Source organism: Grammomys surdaster, unplaced genomic scaffold, assembly GCF_004785775.1.
Source record: "Grammomys surdaster isolate TR1022 unplaced genomic scaffold, NIH_TR_1.0 127, whole genome shotgun sequence".
NCBI lineage: Eukaryota > Metazoa > Chordata > Mammalia > Rodentia > Muridae > Grammomys > Grammomys surdaster.
Window position 1 is genome coordinate 6263843 of NW_021604585.1, and position 14624 is coordinate 6278466.

The window sequence follows — 14624 nt, forward strand, 5'->3', positions numbered from 1 at the left end:
AGGGAGGGAGGGAGGGAGAGAGAGACAGAGAGAGACAGAGACAGAGACAGAGACAGAGAGAGAGAGAGATGCTTTTTTGAGTTAGAAGGCAGGGGGCTTCAGCAGAAGAGTATGAAGGCCCAAACTGTCTAGGTGAGCATGTCCAGGTTTTGGTAAGTATCCAAAAGAAAGAAAAAGCTAACAAAAAGAAGTGCTTTTTGGAATAATTTGGAAAAACAGAAGACTAAGCAGAACCCATGGCATAGTTTCATAAGAAACTATATGGAGAGTGGGAATTTTGGGACGGGAATCCTTAAATTATTCTTAAAGGGATAACTATTCCTCCCCTATTTTTAGCACAGCTGAAGGTGAACCAGCCTGATTGAGGGGTGGTCTCCACCAAGCAGGTGTATTGACAGGTCTACCTGGATTAACTCTTACACGTTGGGTCGTTTGGAATGTTGTGTCTTACTTAGCCTAAGGCCAGAGGTAGATATTATTCTTTTGTCCAGGAGGAAATAGCTGTCCTTTCCGGGGCCTCTAAAGACATGAGCCTTGATCAAGACTATATGACATCCCTGTCTCTGAGGAGGCAACCTAAAAATCACTTAGGAATGGGCTGAAACTGGGGAGAAAATAAATCTCATTTCCAACAGAAAGTCTAGAGTCAGTTATGTTTACCAGAAAGGATTAGTGCCTGGACCGGAGTTTTATTTCTATCTGTGTTGGCTAGTTGGTTGTCAACTTGATATAAGGTAGAATTAGCTGGGAAGAGGAACCCCAACTGAGAGAGTACCTCCATTCAGGCTGCCAGTGGCAGGTCTGTAGGTCATTCTTCCCCCCAACCCCCCTCTACTTTTCAAGACAGGGTTTCTTTATGTACCCCTGGGTCTCCTAGAACTCGCTCTGTAGCCCAGATTGGCCTCAAACTCAGAGACTACTACTGCCTCTTCAGTCCTAAGGCTGAGACTTCCTTCATTAATGATTGGTGTAGTCTGGCCCAGCCATCCCACTTTGAGGCAGGATGGGAGTGGGCATGGTGCCATTCCTGAGCATGTGGTTCTGAATTGTGTAATACAGGTTGAGTAAGCCATGGGGAGCAAGCCAGTAAGCAGTATTCCTCCATGATCTCTGCTTCAGTTCCTGCCTCTATGTTCCTGTTGAGAATTTCTGCCCTGACTTCCCTCAGTAATTGGACTTGTGACTTGAGAGTTGTAGGTGAAATAAACCCAAGTTGCTTTGGTCATGGTATTTCATCACAGCAATAGAAACCCTAAGTTAAGCCTTCAGGTGAGCTGCTCATTTAGGGGGTTAGAAACCAGAGCCCCCACCCCCTTCCCCTTCTGGCATTCCTAACTAGAAAACCAATGACATTCCTGCAATTGTTGGTTTGGGGGTCCCTGCCCCTAAACTACCTCCCCAGTGACTATGTCTTGATTGTCATTAAGCTGTTGTATAGAGCCTCTGAATCTCTGTGCAGCACAGAACTGCGCTGAAATACTTCGGCGTTAGACATTTGTGGCTGTAGGATGAAAAAGTCAATAGCATCTCATCTTTATGTTTTCTCTCTTCCATGTCCTGCTGTCGTATCAGGCCAAAGTGGAAGAGAAGATCCAGGAGGTCTTCAGTTCTTACAAGTTTAACCACCTTGTACCAAGGTAAGCTGGGAGCTGGAGCTTGGGGGTCTGAGGGAACCTTTCACCTTTCCTTCTTGCCTCTACTTAAACGACTTGCAGACCATTTTCCCAGCCATCAGGACTAAATCTCTACATCCCCGGAACAGGAGATCAGGTGATTGTGATCCCCTTGATGTGGGTGCTGGAAACCAAGCTTATGTCCTCTGGCACATGATGTCCTAATGAGTGCTCTTAACTTCAGAGCCATCTCTCAGGCCCCTAGAATAGTTACTTGTGACACTATCCAAATTAAATGCAGGGGACACCAGGTGAACCTCTCTGGTTAAGATGCTGTGTAGTCTGAAGTACAGCCTCCCCTTGCTAGACATGTCTACCAATCTCCTCTTACTCCTCTTCTTCCTCCTCTTCCTTCTCCTCCTCACCCCCTCCCCTGTCTCTTTAAGACAGGGTTTCTCTGCGTAGCTCTGGCTGTCCTGTATGTAGACCAGACTGGCCTAGAACTCTGCCTCCTGGAACTCTGGGATCAAATGCATGTACCACTGTGCCTGGCTGTCTGCTGATTTCTTAAGACAGTTTTTAATTAAGACTCTGGGGACTTTTTCTTTTTAGACACCCGGTTAAAATTTATTCCTACAGATAATGAGACCAAAGACCTAGGAATTCATTCTCTTCTTTGCCTTGCAGTGCTGGGGTTTGAACTCGGGACCTCACATGCACATCACACATCACCAGCCTAGAAATAACCCTTCCATGCCTAGTATGAGCGAGCTTTTGAATTCTGCACAGTTCTTGGGCCAAGTACATGAAAGTCTTGTGAGACTGGTTCACCAGACAACAGGGCTGACTGCTATGGATGCCTGTCTGTACTCTCTAGGTGAGAAGCACCTGTTGCAGGACACTGACCCAGGACAGAGGTCTGGGTACTTCTTACTGAAAATTTTCATATGCCTCTACCCTTGTTACCTTTGAGCCTTTGGTCTCTCTCTAATTAGCCAGTGCAAAAAACAGCTGGAAAAGGCAGCGTTTCTAGGGAAGGGCTGGGGAGAAGGTGGAGGTCCTCATCCTTCCCTGGAAAGGCGAGGGGGAAAGTGTCAGTCAGCTAGAAGGGTCTTTCTCTAACCTGCCAGGCTACATCTTTGCATTACTCAAAACTGAGATCTCAGCCCAAGGAGCTTTTCCTTTTGCATGAGCCGCAGCTGGAGCTTAGCAAATGACATTGATGTCACCAGCTCAGGAACAGACGCTGAGAGAATCTATGCCACCCTCACCTCCTCCACACACACAGACCTGCTCCAGCTTGGCTTCCCAGAGGTGGTTGGCTCTGGTGCTGAGGGATGAGATGGTGGAGAGGGCTTTGCTGTTAGGCATTGTGTCCACAAATGACTCACCTGGCCAGGCTGAGTCACTGTCTCCTGCCTAGGGCTCTGTGTTCCCATGCAGGTGCCCTGTGACATTTGACATTCTCTTCTCATCCCATCACACAGATCCTTTGGCCCCTGTCCTCCTTAAGGAGAGATGAGGAGGGCTGAGAGGCTGCAGTCTGGAAGGGTTTTGAGGAGGGCTGAGAGGCTGTAGTTTGGAGGGTTTCGGAGAGTGGTGGTAGAGACTCCGCCCCCGATTCATAGATCTTAGTCAGATGTGGGTGGAAAGCCAGTGTTCTTGGGCTTGGAACTTTCTAGAAGCAGATTATATCAGGTTTCTGGGTTTGTTTCAAGAATCATAGCTTCCCGTTTTTATTTTTCTCTTCTTTTTCTTTCTCTCCTTTTTTCTGTTTTTTTTTTAATTTTTCTTTTGTATTTCCTTTTTTTTTATTTTTTATTTTTTATTTTTTTTTCAAGACAGGGTTTCTCTGTGTAGCCCTGGCTTTCTTGGAACTTGATTTGTAGATCAGGCTGGCCTCAAACTCACAGAGATCTGCCTCCTCTGTCTCCCAAGTGCTGGGATTAAAGGCGTGTGCCACCACTGCCCAGTGCTTTTGTGTTTCTTGTTTTAAATTTTGTCTTTTTTTTGTGCCTATGAAAATGACTATCTTTGAACAATATTTTACAAACTGGTATTTTATGTGAGTGCTGGGCCTGTGTGTTAGTGTATGCATCATGTATGTGTCTGGTGCCTGCGGAGCCCAGAAGAGGCCAGAGCCCCTGGGACTGGGATTATGATGGATGTAAGCCTCCATATAGGTGCTGCAAACATGACCTAGGTCTTCTGCAAGGACAGCCAATGCTTTCAACTACTGAGCCTTCTCTCTAGCCCAGAACATGAGTGTCTTAAAGGATGATAATTGATAATAGAGATATTACACATTTTGGCTGGATAAGTCAGCAAATGAGTATGTAAGTCAGACTACCAATGTAAAGCTGGAGCTAAGTGCCACAGAATGAGTGAGGGTATCAGGATCAACCTGGGGTATGGTTCATCGTGGTAAAGTACTTGCCAGAGTGCACCAGGCACTGGGTTCCACACCCAGAACACCCCCTCGCCCAAACCAAGGAGAAATCTGAAAATATATCAGAATTTTAAATGATCATTATTATTTTAACTTTTTGGTAGTCAAAATTGTAAGTCTTGGCTAGGGGGGTGTAGTGAAATGTAGAATACTTGTGTAGAGATAGGAGGCCTAGAGTTACACAACAAAACAAAACAACCCCCAAAGAACAACAAACCAAAGGAACAAAGTCACATTTGAGAGTCTTGACAGCGTGATTCGGGAGCGGACTTCATGGCTCGCCACATGTGTTCCCAGATGCTGGCAGTACACCCAGGTGACAGCTTGTTTGTGTTCCTAAGGTCACAGTGGTGCTGATCAGATGTGACAGGCCGTCAGGAGCCCTGGCTGTGTGCAGGTCCAGGAATGCCTGCAGTGATGCTGAGGCAGCCAGTCCCTGCCAGAGCCTAAGCCAGGACACAGATGTGGCTTATGCGGAATGTTGCTGCATTCTACGATTAATCCCCTTCCAGAAGTGACTTCTCTGTGAGGCATGGTGGTGTGTGCCTGTAATCCCAGCACTTGGGTGGGGGTGGGGGAGTAAAGGCAGGAGGACCAGGAGTTCCAAGTTTTCCTTACCCTTGAGACTAGCCTGGATTACAGGAGACCTTATCTCAAATAATAGTCATAGTTATAAAGGAAAGGTTTTCCTCCCTTTAGACTGTGAAGTATGCATCTGCCCTGGAGTGAGATGGTCAGTACCAAGAAGGCCTTCTTGTTCTTTTCCTTTTCTGTTTATGAATTTAGGACCCTCTCTACCAATGCCCTGCCCGCCCCGCCCCTTGAACTCAGGCCGTCAAGCTCAGTGGTGTGCTCCTTTACCCACTGAACCTCTTGTACTTTTATAGTTTTGTCAACATCCTGCTTTCTTTTATCATTGTTTTTTTTGGAGTGTTTTGTTCTTGGCTTTGGTTTTGGCTTTGTGCTTTTGAAAGAGGTTCTCTTGTTGTCTGGAGATTCGTAGCCTGACGCTGAGCTCAGTCCTACCCCCTCCACCTCCCGGATGCTGTGCTCTCAGGTGCACACCGACATGCCACACTGCATCCTGGGTTCTTACAAAAGTCAGTATTTTCTGTTAGGTCTCAAAGAAACCGGGGACAGATGGATGCGGGGCCTGTTAGCGTGTCAAAGCAGGCTCTGCCTCCAGTCTCTCTCAGTGGCTCCAAGTACTTCTTACAGAGGCCTGGCTCCCCTCAGCACCTCTAACCCGTGACCTCCACCCTAAACCTCCCGAGACCCTGAGCTTCACTTTGCTTGCTTCCTACAGCGTCTTTTTCCTGCCTCTCTAACTCAGCAGCTTTGGCTATGTGCTGTGTTGGTCCTCTTTGCCCTCTAAGTCTTCTTTTGTCTCTCTTCTTTCTTTCCTTTCTCCCTCTCCCTGTCTCTCTCTGTCCTCTCATGCCTACTCTGTTCTGCTGGCCGTGTCCAGTCTGACCCTTCCAGATGCCTGTGGCTGTGCTTTCCTTCATGTAGACAGTAAACCTCCTCAGCCATACCCAGGGGAGGTCACGTCCTCATTGTCCTTCCTCTTCACTTTTTTCTAGCCTTTGAGCGCAAACCCAGGGCCTAGCACATGCTGTGCAGTAGTCCTACTAACTGAACCACACTCCCAGCCCTCTCCAAAATGTTCTTGTTCTGCCCCTTGGGTATATCTACTTTTCCAGTCCAGCACCATAGCTAACTTCTTGGCCATCACAGTCCTGATATTTCTCTAGTTCATTTCATTTGCCATAATGTGAAACATAAAATGTATAAATGGTGCAGACACAGACAGACAGACACACACACACACTGTGTGTGTGGGGGATTTAAAATTGTTTTCTCTAGGGTAGAAGTGACCCGTGTACTCCCTAGTGTAGTAAGCAGTGCTAGCAGCTCACTAGAGGTTCTCTCTGGAGATTAAGTGCAGCAGTGTGTAGTTCTGAAGCCAGCACTGAAGTCCTACAAACGACCTGTGTTGTCCGCCATCCTGTTTGTAAATCCTGGAGACTCTGGGAGACAAACTTCTTCTTAGTGCTGCCTTTTCTACACACAGTGTCTTCCATGTCATGGTCAACCACAGGACACTCAGGGGTGGTCCAGGTTTGGAGAAGTATGCTTGCTTTTACTCTGCCTTGTTCTTGTGAAACCCTTCAGGGTTTGCCCTCCCTCATTCTCCACCAGTAAAGAGTCGCCAAAGAGCCAAGTATTCTCATAGGACCCAGAGAATGCCCCAGGGAATGAGTTGGCTAACCTAGAAGTGTCTAGAATGGACAGAGGGGACAACATGTGCAAAGTTCCAAGGCTACAGAAAGCAGAGCTCGGTGAGGTCATGGGGTGAGGTTGGAAGGAGAGGAAGGTACTTGGGAAGGTCTGGAAGCCGTGGGCTTACCCCAAAAGTATAATCGGTATCATTCCATAATACACGCTTTAAATCCCTTCCAATTCCAGTCCCTAGACCCACACCCCCAGTTTCCCTCTGCTTGTTACCTGAGTGCCCTTGCCCATTAGTCTTCTGAGTTATTGCTTCCTCCCAGTCTCAGTTTTTTTTTTTTTTCCCCCATTCTTGGCTTTGAGGCTGAGCTCTGGGGGTGGGAGGAGTTTAGGCTTTTGACTTCCTACACATAGAATGAAAGGAGAATGTAAGGGTCTAAGTCAGCTTGGTAACCAAGCGCACACATCCTGGGTGCTCTGAAACCCAGGAGCTTGAGAGGTCCAAGAGGTTGGAAATCCAAGATCAGGATGCTGGCAGGCCTGGTTTCTCCTGAGGCCTGTCCCAGGACTTGCAGTTGGCTGCCTGGCTCTGTCCTAACGTAGCCTTTTGTTTGTGCTCAGACTCCCTGGTGTCTCCCCTCCTCCCTCAGTTCCTTCAGGGCCTTTGTGCATGCTGGGCAAGCACTTGCCACGGAGCCACACCCCTGGCGCTTGCTTTTACTAAAGCACCTGTATTGTTGGGTAGGGCTCTACCCTTGGGATCTCAGATAGCCTTAAATCCCTCCTTAAAGGTCCAATTAATAACCACAGTCGCACTATGGGTTAAGACTGCAGCACTGATTGTGAAGGGAGGGGCACAATTTAGCTCACAGTAGCAATTTGTTTTTTGTGCAATTTAGTAAAATTTCTGATTGACCCAAATAAGCTGAACACTTCAACTTAACAATACGTTTATACGCTTATAATTAAACGGATGAGAATGGAAGAAGTAAGAAGTTGGCTTGGGGAAATGTCATTGGGCGTAATCTCTCCCCGCACCCTCCACCCGCCTTTTCCCTCCAGCATATGAAGCTGAAGTCTCTCTTCACAAAGACCCAGCTAGAAAACAGCTCCCTTCTCCCCAGGGTTCTTGGGCCTACTGCCTGTGGGTGAGGCGCAAGGTTAGAGGGGAACTCCTCAGGAGGGAGTTTACCTTAGGCTGGCTCAGGTTTTAAGGACCAGCCTGGGGTAGTTGAGGAGGTAATTCCTGAGCAGCTTGACTTCAGCGAGGCCTTTAGAGACCAAAAGCTCAGGCCTCAGAGATGGTTGGTAGTGACTGAAAAGCCCCTTGTCATGTAAAAAGATTCTTCAAAAGATGAGAAGACTTCCTAGAGCTTCAATACTTGGAAACATTTGCTTTTACATTATGTTGTGTGTGGGGGTGGTATGCATGGGATGAGTGCATGGAGGTCAGAGGACAGTCTGAAGGACTCAGTTGTGTCCTTGCACCATGTGGGTTCCAGGATTGAAGTCAGAGAATCAGGCCAACGTACTCTTAATGCTGATCTGTCTCACTGGGCTGCATTTCTGGGCTACTGAAGGATCTGTTTAGTTATTTCACTCAGCTTGGTAAAAATGCCATGTGTAGTGGCACATGCCGATAATCTCAGCAGAGGCAGAGGCAGGATCTCTGAGTTATAGGCCAGTCTGTTCTACAAAGTGAGTTCCAGGGCTACTTGGAGAAACCCTGTCTCAGAAAAACAAAACTAATCAAACAAACAAACAACCTAGCCAAAGCCTGGCTTGTGGTACATGTATGTAACCCCCAGAACTTGGGAGGGAAAGGCAAGAAGATCTTAGTTCAAAACCAGCCTGGACTACTTAGGTAAGACCAGTGTAGAGTCTGGATACTGGTAGTGTTTGATTTTACCTGGCTGTCTCCAGTCACTGCAGGTCTACCTTCATTAACAGTCTTGCTTGTTCTTGTCGAAGCCTGTGGTTCCATCCTGCTCAGGCTGAGCCAGGACACATTTCAGAAATGTGCTTATCATTTCCCCTCCCTCCCTGCTTAGTCTGCTCTTCCCACTGCTGTTTCCCAAACAGTCCCAGCAAGGAAGCCAGGCAAGGTAGCACACCCCTGTAACAAAAGCCCTGCCGCTGTGGCGGGGAATGTTGAGTTTGAGCCTAACCTGGGCTATATAGTGAGATTCTGTCTTTATATATATATATTAAAAAAAAGGTTATCAAGAAACCACCTAGAAATGTCTGCTAACTGGCTTCACTAAAATTTTAGTACTTCTGGCTGCCGATCGCTTTATTCATCTCATGTGTTGTCTAACGCCGTTGCCACAGCAGACAGTCTGTATGTAGCTCCTGTGTTCTGGATTCCTCATTCCTGAGAAGTCACAGGCTGTCATCACATGGTTTCCTCCGTCTCCTCTTCCCCACTTCAAACTCCATGATTTGGCTGGCTTCATACACCTGCGCATCACATCTCTGTCTCTGAGGATGTGGAATTCTTCCTTATCAGGGGTTCATATCCCGCTGCTGTCTAAACCTCTTCAGTAATTCCCTTGAAAATCCTTTTTACCTGCTTACTATTGTTGTGTATATGTGTGTATGATGCATGTGTAGGCACGTGTGGCGGTCAGAGGATGACGTACCCAGGCTTCAGGGATGGAACTGGAGTCCTTAGACTTGTACAGCTAGTCTTTAATAGCCCAGGAAGTGGACCTCTCTGGCCGTGGACATGCAGTCTTCTGCACCACCCCCTGCATGCTGAGCATATAGGCACACACCATGTTCAGTTTTGTTCCTTTTAGGAGGAAATAACATTTAATGAAATATAATTCATACATAATTCATTGAGTTCAAATGTGTAATTCATCAGTTTTAGCATATTCACTGAGCGGTAAAACTTATCAAGATTCATTTTTGAGCATTTCATCACCCCTTAGAAGAATACCCTTAGTTAGCACCCTCAGTGCCTTCATAAACTCTAGGCAACCAATTAATCTACTCTCTGTCTCTAAGGGTGGACATTTCATATGAATGGGATCATATAGCATGTAGTATTTTATAAGTGGCTTCTTACATGTAAATGACGGCTTAGCATGTTTTCAGGGTCATCCTTATTGTTCTTCAGGCTCAGGTTTTATTTGTTTGGTTTTGGAGACAAGCTCTCCGGATGGGCTGGCACTCACTATGAAGACTGGGCTGGCCTTGAACTAATAGCAACCCTCTCACCTCTCTGCTTTCTGACTGTTGGATTTAAGGCATGGGCTCCTATGCCCAGCTTTCCTTCAGGGTTTTTTGTTTGTTTGTTTGTTTTGTTTTGTCTTTTGTTTTGAGATAGGGTCACACTTTGTAACCCTGGAACTTGCTGTGTAGACCAGGCTGGCCTGGAACTCACAGAAATTTACCTGCCACTACCTCCCAAGTACTAAGATCAAAGGTATGGACCACCATACCCAGCCTTCTTTGAAGCCTTAAGCAACTCTCTTAGTTGACTTCCATGTTCTGCCCTCTCCATTCTGACTTCTTTCTGACTACTTCTCTCCTGTGCTTTAGCTCTAACATCTTGTGTGTGTTTTCCTTTTTTTTTTTTTTTTTTTGAGACAGAGATTCTCTGTATAGCCCTGGCTGTCCTGGAACTCACTCTGTAGACCAGGCTGACCTCAAACTCAGAAATCCACCTGCCTCTGCTTCCCAAGTACTGGGATTAAAGGTGTGCGCCACCACTGCCCGGCTGGCTCTAACATCTTAACTAAATTAACTAAAACGTGCTATGGTGTCCTCTTGGGTTTTTGCCTGGCCATCTCATCTTCCTGCTTTTGTCTCAGTACTGTCCTCTTAGGGAGGATATCTCTGACTTCCCCTGCCTGCCTGTGAGCTCAGAACCCACTGCACTTACCAAGTCAGAGCATCAAGTGGACAGTGGACTTGTCTTTACTTCTCTGAGTCCACCAGCAGATGGTAGCTGTAAGGAACAGTCATCCTGGACCTCCGTGCATGATGCTCCCTACACAGGAGTCCTGACTTTCTGAAAGAGAAACAGAGTCTGGTCATTTCTTCTTTCTTCTGGTTTTGTTTTGTTCTTGTTGTTCTTTTTCCTCAAACCAAACTATTTATTGACAGCAAAAGTCTCCATAGCTGTGAACCATGTGAGGGTAAGTAGGGAGTAGTGTGGGAACCAGCAGAGGGCTTCTTGCAGGGGTGCTGTCACCCTGGGAATGCTGTGAGCTCATGGCCATGACTGACAAGCAGAGCATAAATAATACTGGTGGGCAGGTGTGGGCAAAGGGATATCACAGGACAGCCACCTTGGAGAGTTATCAGGGACCTGGGGACACAGGGACAGAGGAACACAGGAACACAGGACCCATGGAGCTATAGAGACACACAGACAGAAAGTAAACCATGGGCAACACAGGACATACCAAGGTGACAAAGAGGGCTGAAATTCTGAGACTACCCAGGTTTTCTTCTCCACCACTTAGGTCCTGGATTTGCAAGCGAGACACGTTGAGGCAGGACTAGGCAACAGGTCACTTTCCCTCAGGGTCAAATAGGGGACCCTGAGGACAGCATGTGCAGATCTAAGGCTGAACTGTACCTTCCGGGTCCTTGTCATAGATTTAGCGACCCACAGCACCAGTATCCACTCCTTTGGGTCCAAAGAGTATTCCATAGCAAGGTTTGTGGCAGTAGGGCTGGCCACCGTGCTCAGCATGCCTGCCTGGGGTCAGTGTCTTGGAGCAACGCTCACAGTGCAGGCAGGGCTGGTGCCAGTTCTTGCCCAGGGGAGTCACCTTCTTAGCAAAGTATACTCTCTTGTTGCATCGAGGACACATGTTGGGCTCCCCAGTACGTGGTGACACTAGAGGATTTGTTGGGACTCCTGGGGGGCACTGGTCTTCTACTCCTCAGTTCGCACCACAGGGACCTTGATAGGACTTAATGAACAGTCTTCTGTGCTCAGAGACCCTGCTGTCTCTTAACACCCTTGTGAGTTTTGTTTTCTGAGAAGGCACTCGGTCCGTTTCATTGTGTAGGCCACCCTCAAGAAGTTGTGGTCTTCCTGCCTTCTGAGTGCTAGGATTACAGCAGGTGGGTACCACTGCCATTGCTTTTCTTTTGAGACAGCATTTCTCTTCCTGCCTTGGAAGATTCTTCTGAGATAGAGACCACACCAATGATCGTATTCTGAGCACAGAACAATTGTTCTAGAAACAATTGTTTAGCCGGGCGTTGGTGGCGCACGCCTTTAATCCCAGCACTTGGGAGGCAGAGGCAGGCGGATTTCTGAGTTCGAGGCCAGCCTGGTCTACAGAGTGAGTTCCAGGACAGCCAGGGCTACACAGAGAAACTCTGTCTCGAAAAACCAAAAAAAAAAAAAAAAGAAACAATTGTTTATTGACTACCTAGAAGAGAGCGCTTCTCTTCCCCGTTATTCCTGTAGTCAGCAGGCTCAGTGAACGTCTGGACATTATTTCCGCTTTTCTTTCTTCCATAAGCACACAGGCCATCTTTCAACTGTAAGCAAGAAGTCCCGCCTCTCTCTTCGCCCTTGCAGGTGGCCATGGGTAGCACATTCCATCTTAAAGCCAATATTGCTGACCCCAGTGCCACGGGTGTGCCTGGCCCGTGGAATACAAAAAAGCATCCTCTGGCCAGGGCTGTGGGTCAGCACGTGGGAGGTGGAATTTTGGGGCCAGAGTAACAGATGGACAATCAAGGGGTGGGCAGGGGACAAAGTGCAGATCTCAGACAAGTGGTCTCAGAAGAGATGACTCAAGTGGGGGAGGTGGAGGCAGCAAGGTTCTGAGTTAGGTTGTTCACAGCATGTCTGGTCCCAGGCAGGACTGCCCATCAGATTGCTTGCAGTCCCTAGGTCCTGGAGAAGCTCTCTGAGTAGACTGTCAGTACCAAGCATCGTGTGCCCAGTGCAGGGCAGTCACCTTCCCAAGGTGTTTCCTTTCAGAACATTTACCAGGACAGTATGCAGGCAGCCAGAGAACTCAGCCACATGCCTCTTTTCCCTGGTGTAGCTGCTTTTTGTACATACTGAAGTTACCAGGTATTCACTTAGTGACTGTGGGCAATGTTCTAACAGGTGTGTGTAAGAACATGTGTGTGCGTGTGAGCTGTCAGAAGGACTTATGGGCTCTTTGTCTTTCCAGGCTCATTTTGCAGAGGGAGAAGCACTTCCATTATCTGAAAAAAGGCCTTCGACAGCTGACAGATGCCTATGAGGTAAAACGTTGCCTGGGAACTTCCTGTCAAGCATGGGGCAGTGCTCCACAAAGGCTGTTGATCTCACCTGTTGCAGATGTACCCACTGTGTGCCCCACGTGGCTCTGGCAGGAACAGGGCTGTTGTTTCATAGCTGCTACTCCACTTACGAAAGGAGCTAAATAAAGTCTTCTCCAGCTAAGAGATGGTGGCACATGCCTTTAGTCCCAGCACTCAGGAGGAGGAGGAGGCTGGAGGGCGAATCTGTATGAGGTTGAGGCCAGCCTGGTCTACAGAGCAAGTTCCAGGACAGCCAGGGCTACACAACGAAACCCTGTCTCAAAACAAACAAACAAACAAACAAAAACAAACAAAAAACCAACAAAGAAAAAAATCTCCTCCAGCCTTTTCAGCCCCTAGACCCTTAGAGCTATGGAACATTCTAGATGGGCTAGGGCTCTCCTTCATCGTTTGATCACTGCTTGCTTTCTCCTGACTCCCTTACATGTAGATAAAAGTCAGTCACCTTGTCCCCACACCTTGTCCCTATAAGCTGATCCAGTTTCTGTCTTGGTCAGAGATCTCGGAGGACACTAAACACAGAGTGACTCTTAAAGCATGATTCTAAGAGCCATGAGATTCATGGAAGAAGCTAAGAGCCACGGTGGGGGTAGAAAAGGCTGTGACCAGCAGGGCTCCCGTCTCCCTGCCTCCCATTGCAAAGGATAGCTCTGCCTTTAATTGGCTTCTATTTCAGAGTTCTTTTTTTTTTTTTGCTTGTGGAAGGACTTTCCAAGTCTTATCATCAGTCACGTGACTATCACAACCTACACTCCAACTCTGGCATTTACTTCTTTTATAACGTGGAGAAAATTAGTCTCTTTGGCCCTCTTTTATATACTTTAAACATATAGAGCCTGTAAGTGGTACCACCTGCCCTGCGGAGCCTCTGATGCCCAGGAGCCATGTTTGACTTGAATTAGGATGGAGGTCTGTGCACACATCACCTTCAGAAGCCTTCTCCCTGTCTCCAGACACACCCATCCTCCTCCAGGTCCTCAAAGCACCTAACAGATGTATGTACACATGCTAACCTTGTTCCAGAGAGACATTAGGTAACTTAGGCTTCTGTGTCTACTGCCTCTTTCTCTAAGATAGCCATGCCAGTCAGTCAGTATTCTACATGCTGAGCACTGAATCAGTTTCCAACATTGCTGTGCCCCCAATGTCTAATGTTTGGCACAAGTAGATACCAAATATTTGATGAATCTGTACATGTGTGAATTCAGGAAGTGTCCTTGTAAGAGGATGCGTTTCCTTGTCTGCACAGGGACACCAGCAGCAGTTAACTTCCCTGTGTGTAAGTTCTCTGCTCTGATTTGCTTGGACTTCTGCAGAAGGCACTTACGGATCTTAAATGTTCCCTGCTGTTCTTTTGTCACAAATGACAGCACCCTTCAGTACTGATTGTTGTCCGAGCAAGGGTGCCTGCCTCCTCCTCCCCTTGCTAGGCTTCAGGAACTAAGACAGATGTAGCCTTGTCACAGGATCTTGGACCGATTGAATAAAGGGTGTGTTTTCTCCTGGTCCCTCTCAGTGTCTGGATGCCAGCCGCCCCTGGCTCTGCTACTGGATCCTGCACAGCTTGGAACTCCTCGACGAACCCATCCCCCAAATAGTGGCTACAGAGTGAGTTCTGGCTTTGGGGAAACTGGGGTGTCCTCTGGAATCATGTCCTGGATTTGAAATTCTTTTTGTTCTGTTTTATTTGATGTAAATGGGGAGGAAAACAAGTTACAAAGAAACCTTTGCCCTTCCCTTGACCTCCAGAAACTTCCGGAAACTCCTCCGCTCAGAAGCCCTAATGTAAGCTGGTGGGTAGAACAACTCTTTCAACTTCCAGAGGAGGGTTTTTTTTTCTTCATTCTCTCCCTCTCCCTCTCCCTCCCCCCTCCCTCTCTCCCTCTCCCTCTTCCTTTTCTCTCTCTCCCTTTTCCTTTCCCCCCTCCCCCTCTATTTTTTTTAAGACAAGGTCTTTACAGGTGGTGGCGGTACAGGCCTTTAATCCCAGCTCTTAGGAGGCAAATCTTTGTGAGCTCAAGGCCAGCCTGGTCTAC

At 47.5% G+C, this 14624-nt stretch overlaps 1 protein-coding gene, 1 long non-coding RNA gene and 1 pseudogene across 3 annotated transcripts in view; 1 reads left to right on the top strand and 2 right to left on the bottom strand.

The window, feature by feature from the left end:
• LOC114639967 overlaps positions 1-3145 on the bottom strand; it is a 10295-nt gene extending 7150 nt beyond the window's left edge. The window contains exon 1 of the long non-coding RNA XR_003714090.1: positions 3005-3145. This is a non-coding gene — a long non-coding RNA (uncharacterized LOC114639967). The remainder of the gene's footprint in view (positions 1-3004) is intronic.
• Fntb (farnesyltransferase, CAAX box, beta) overlaps positions 1-14624 on the top strand; it is an 83821-nt gene that overhangs the window by 19288 nt on the left and 49909 nt on the right. For both annotated transcript variants that reach the window (XM_028788711.1, XM_028788721.1), the window contains exons 2-4: positions 1573-1637; positions 12456-12528; positions 14105-14196. In XM_028788711.1, the coding sequence (XP_028644544.1) occupies positions 1573-1637; positions 12456-12528; positions 14105-14196 (230 nt within the window). The remainder of the gene's footprint in view (positions 1-1572; positions 1638-12455; positions 12529-14104; positions 14197-14624) is intronic.
• On the bottom strand, positions 10911-11126 carry LOC114639950 (annotated as a pseudogene).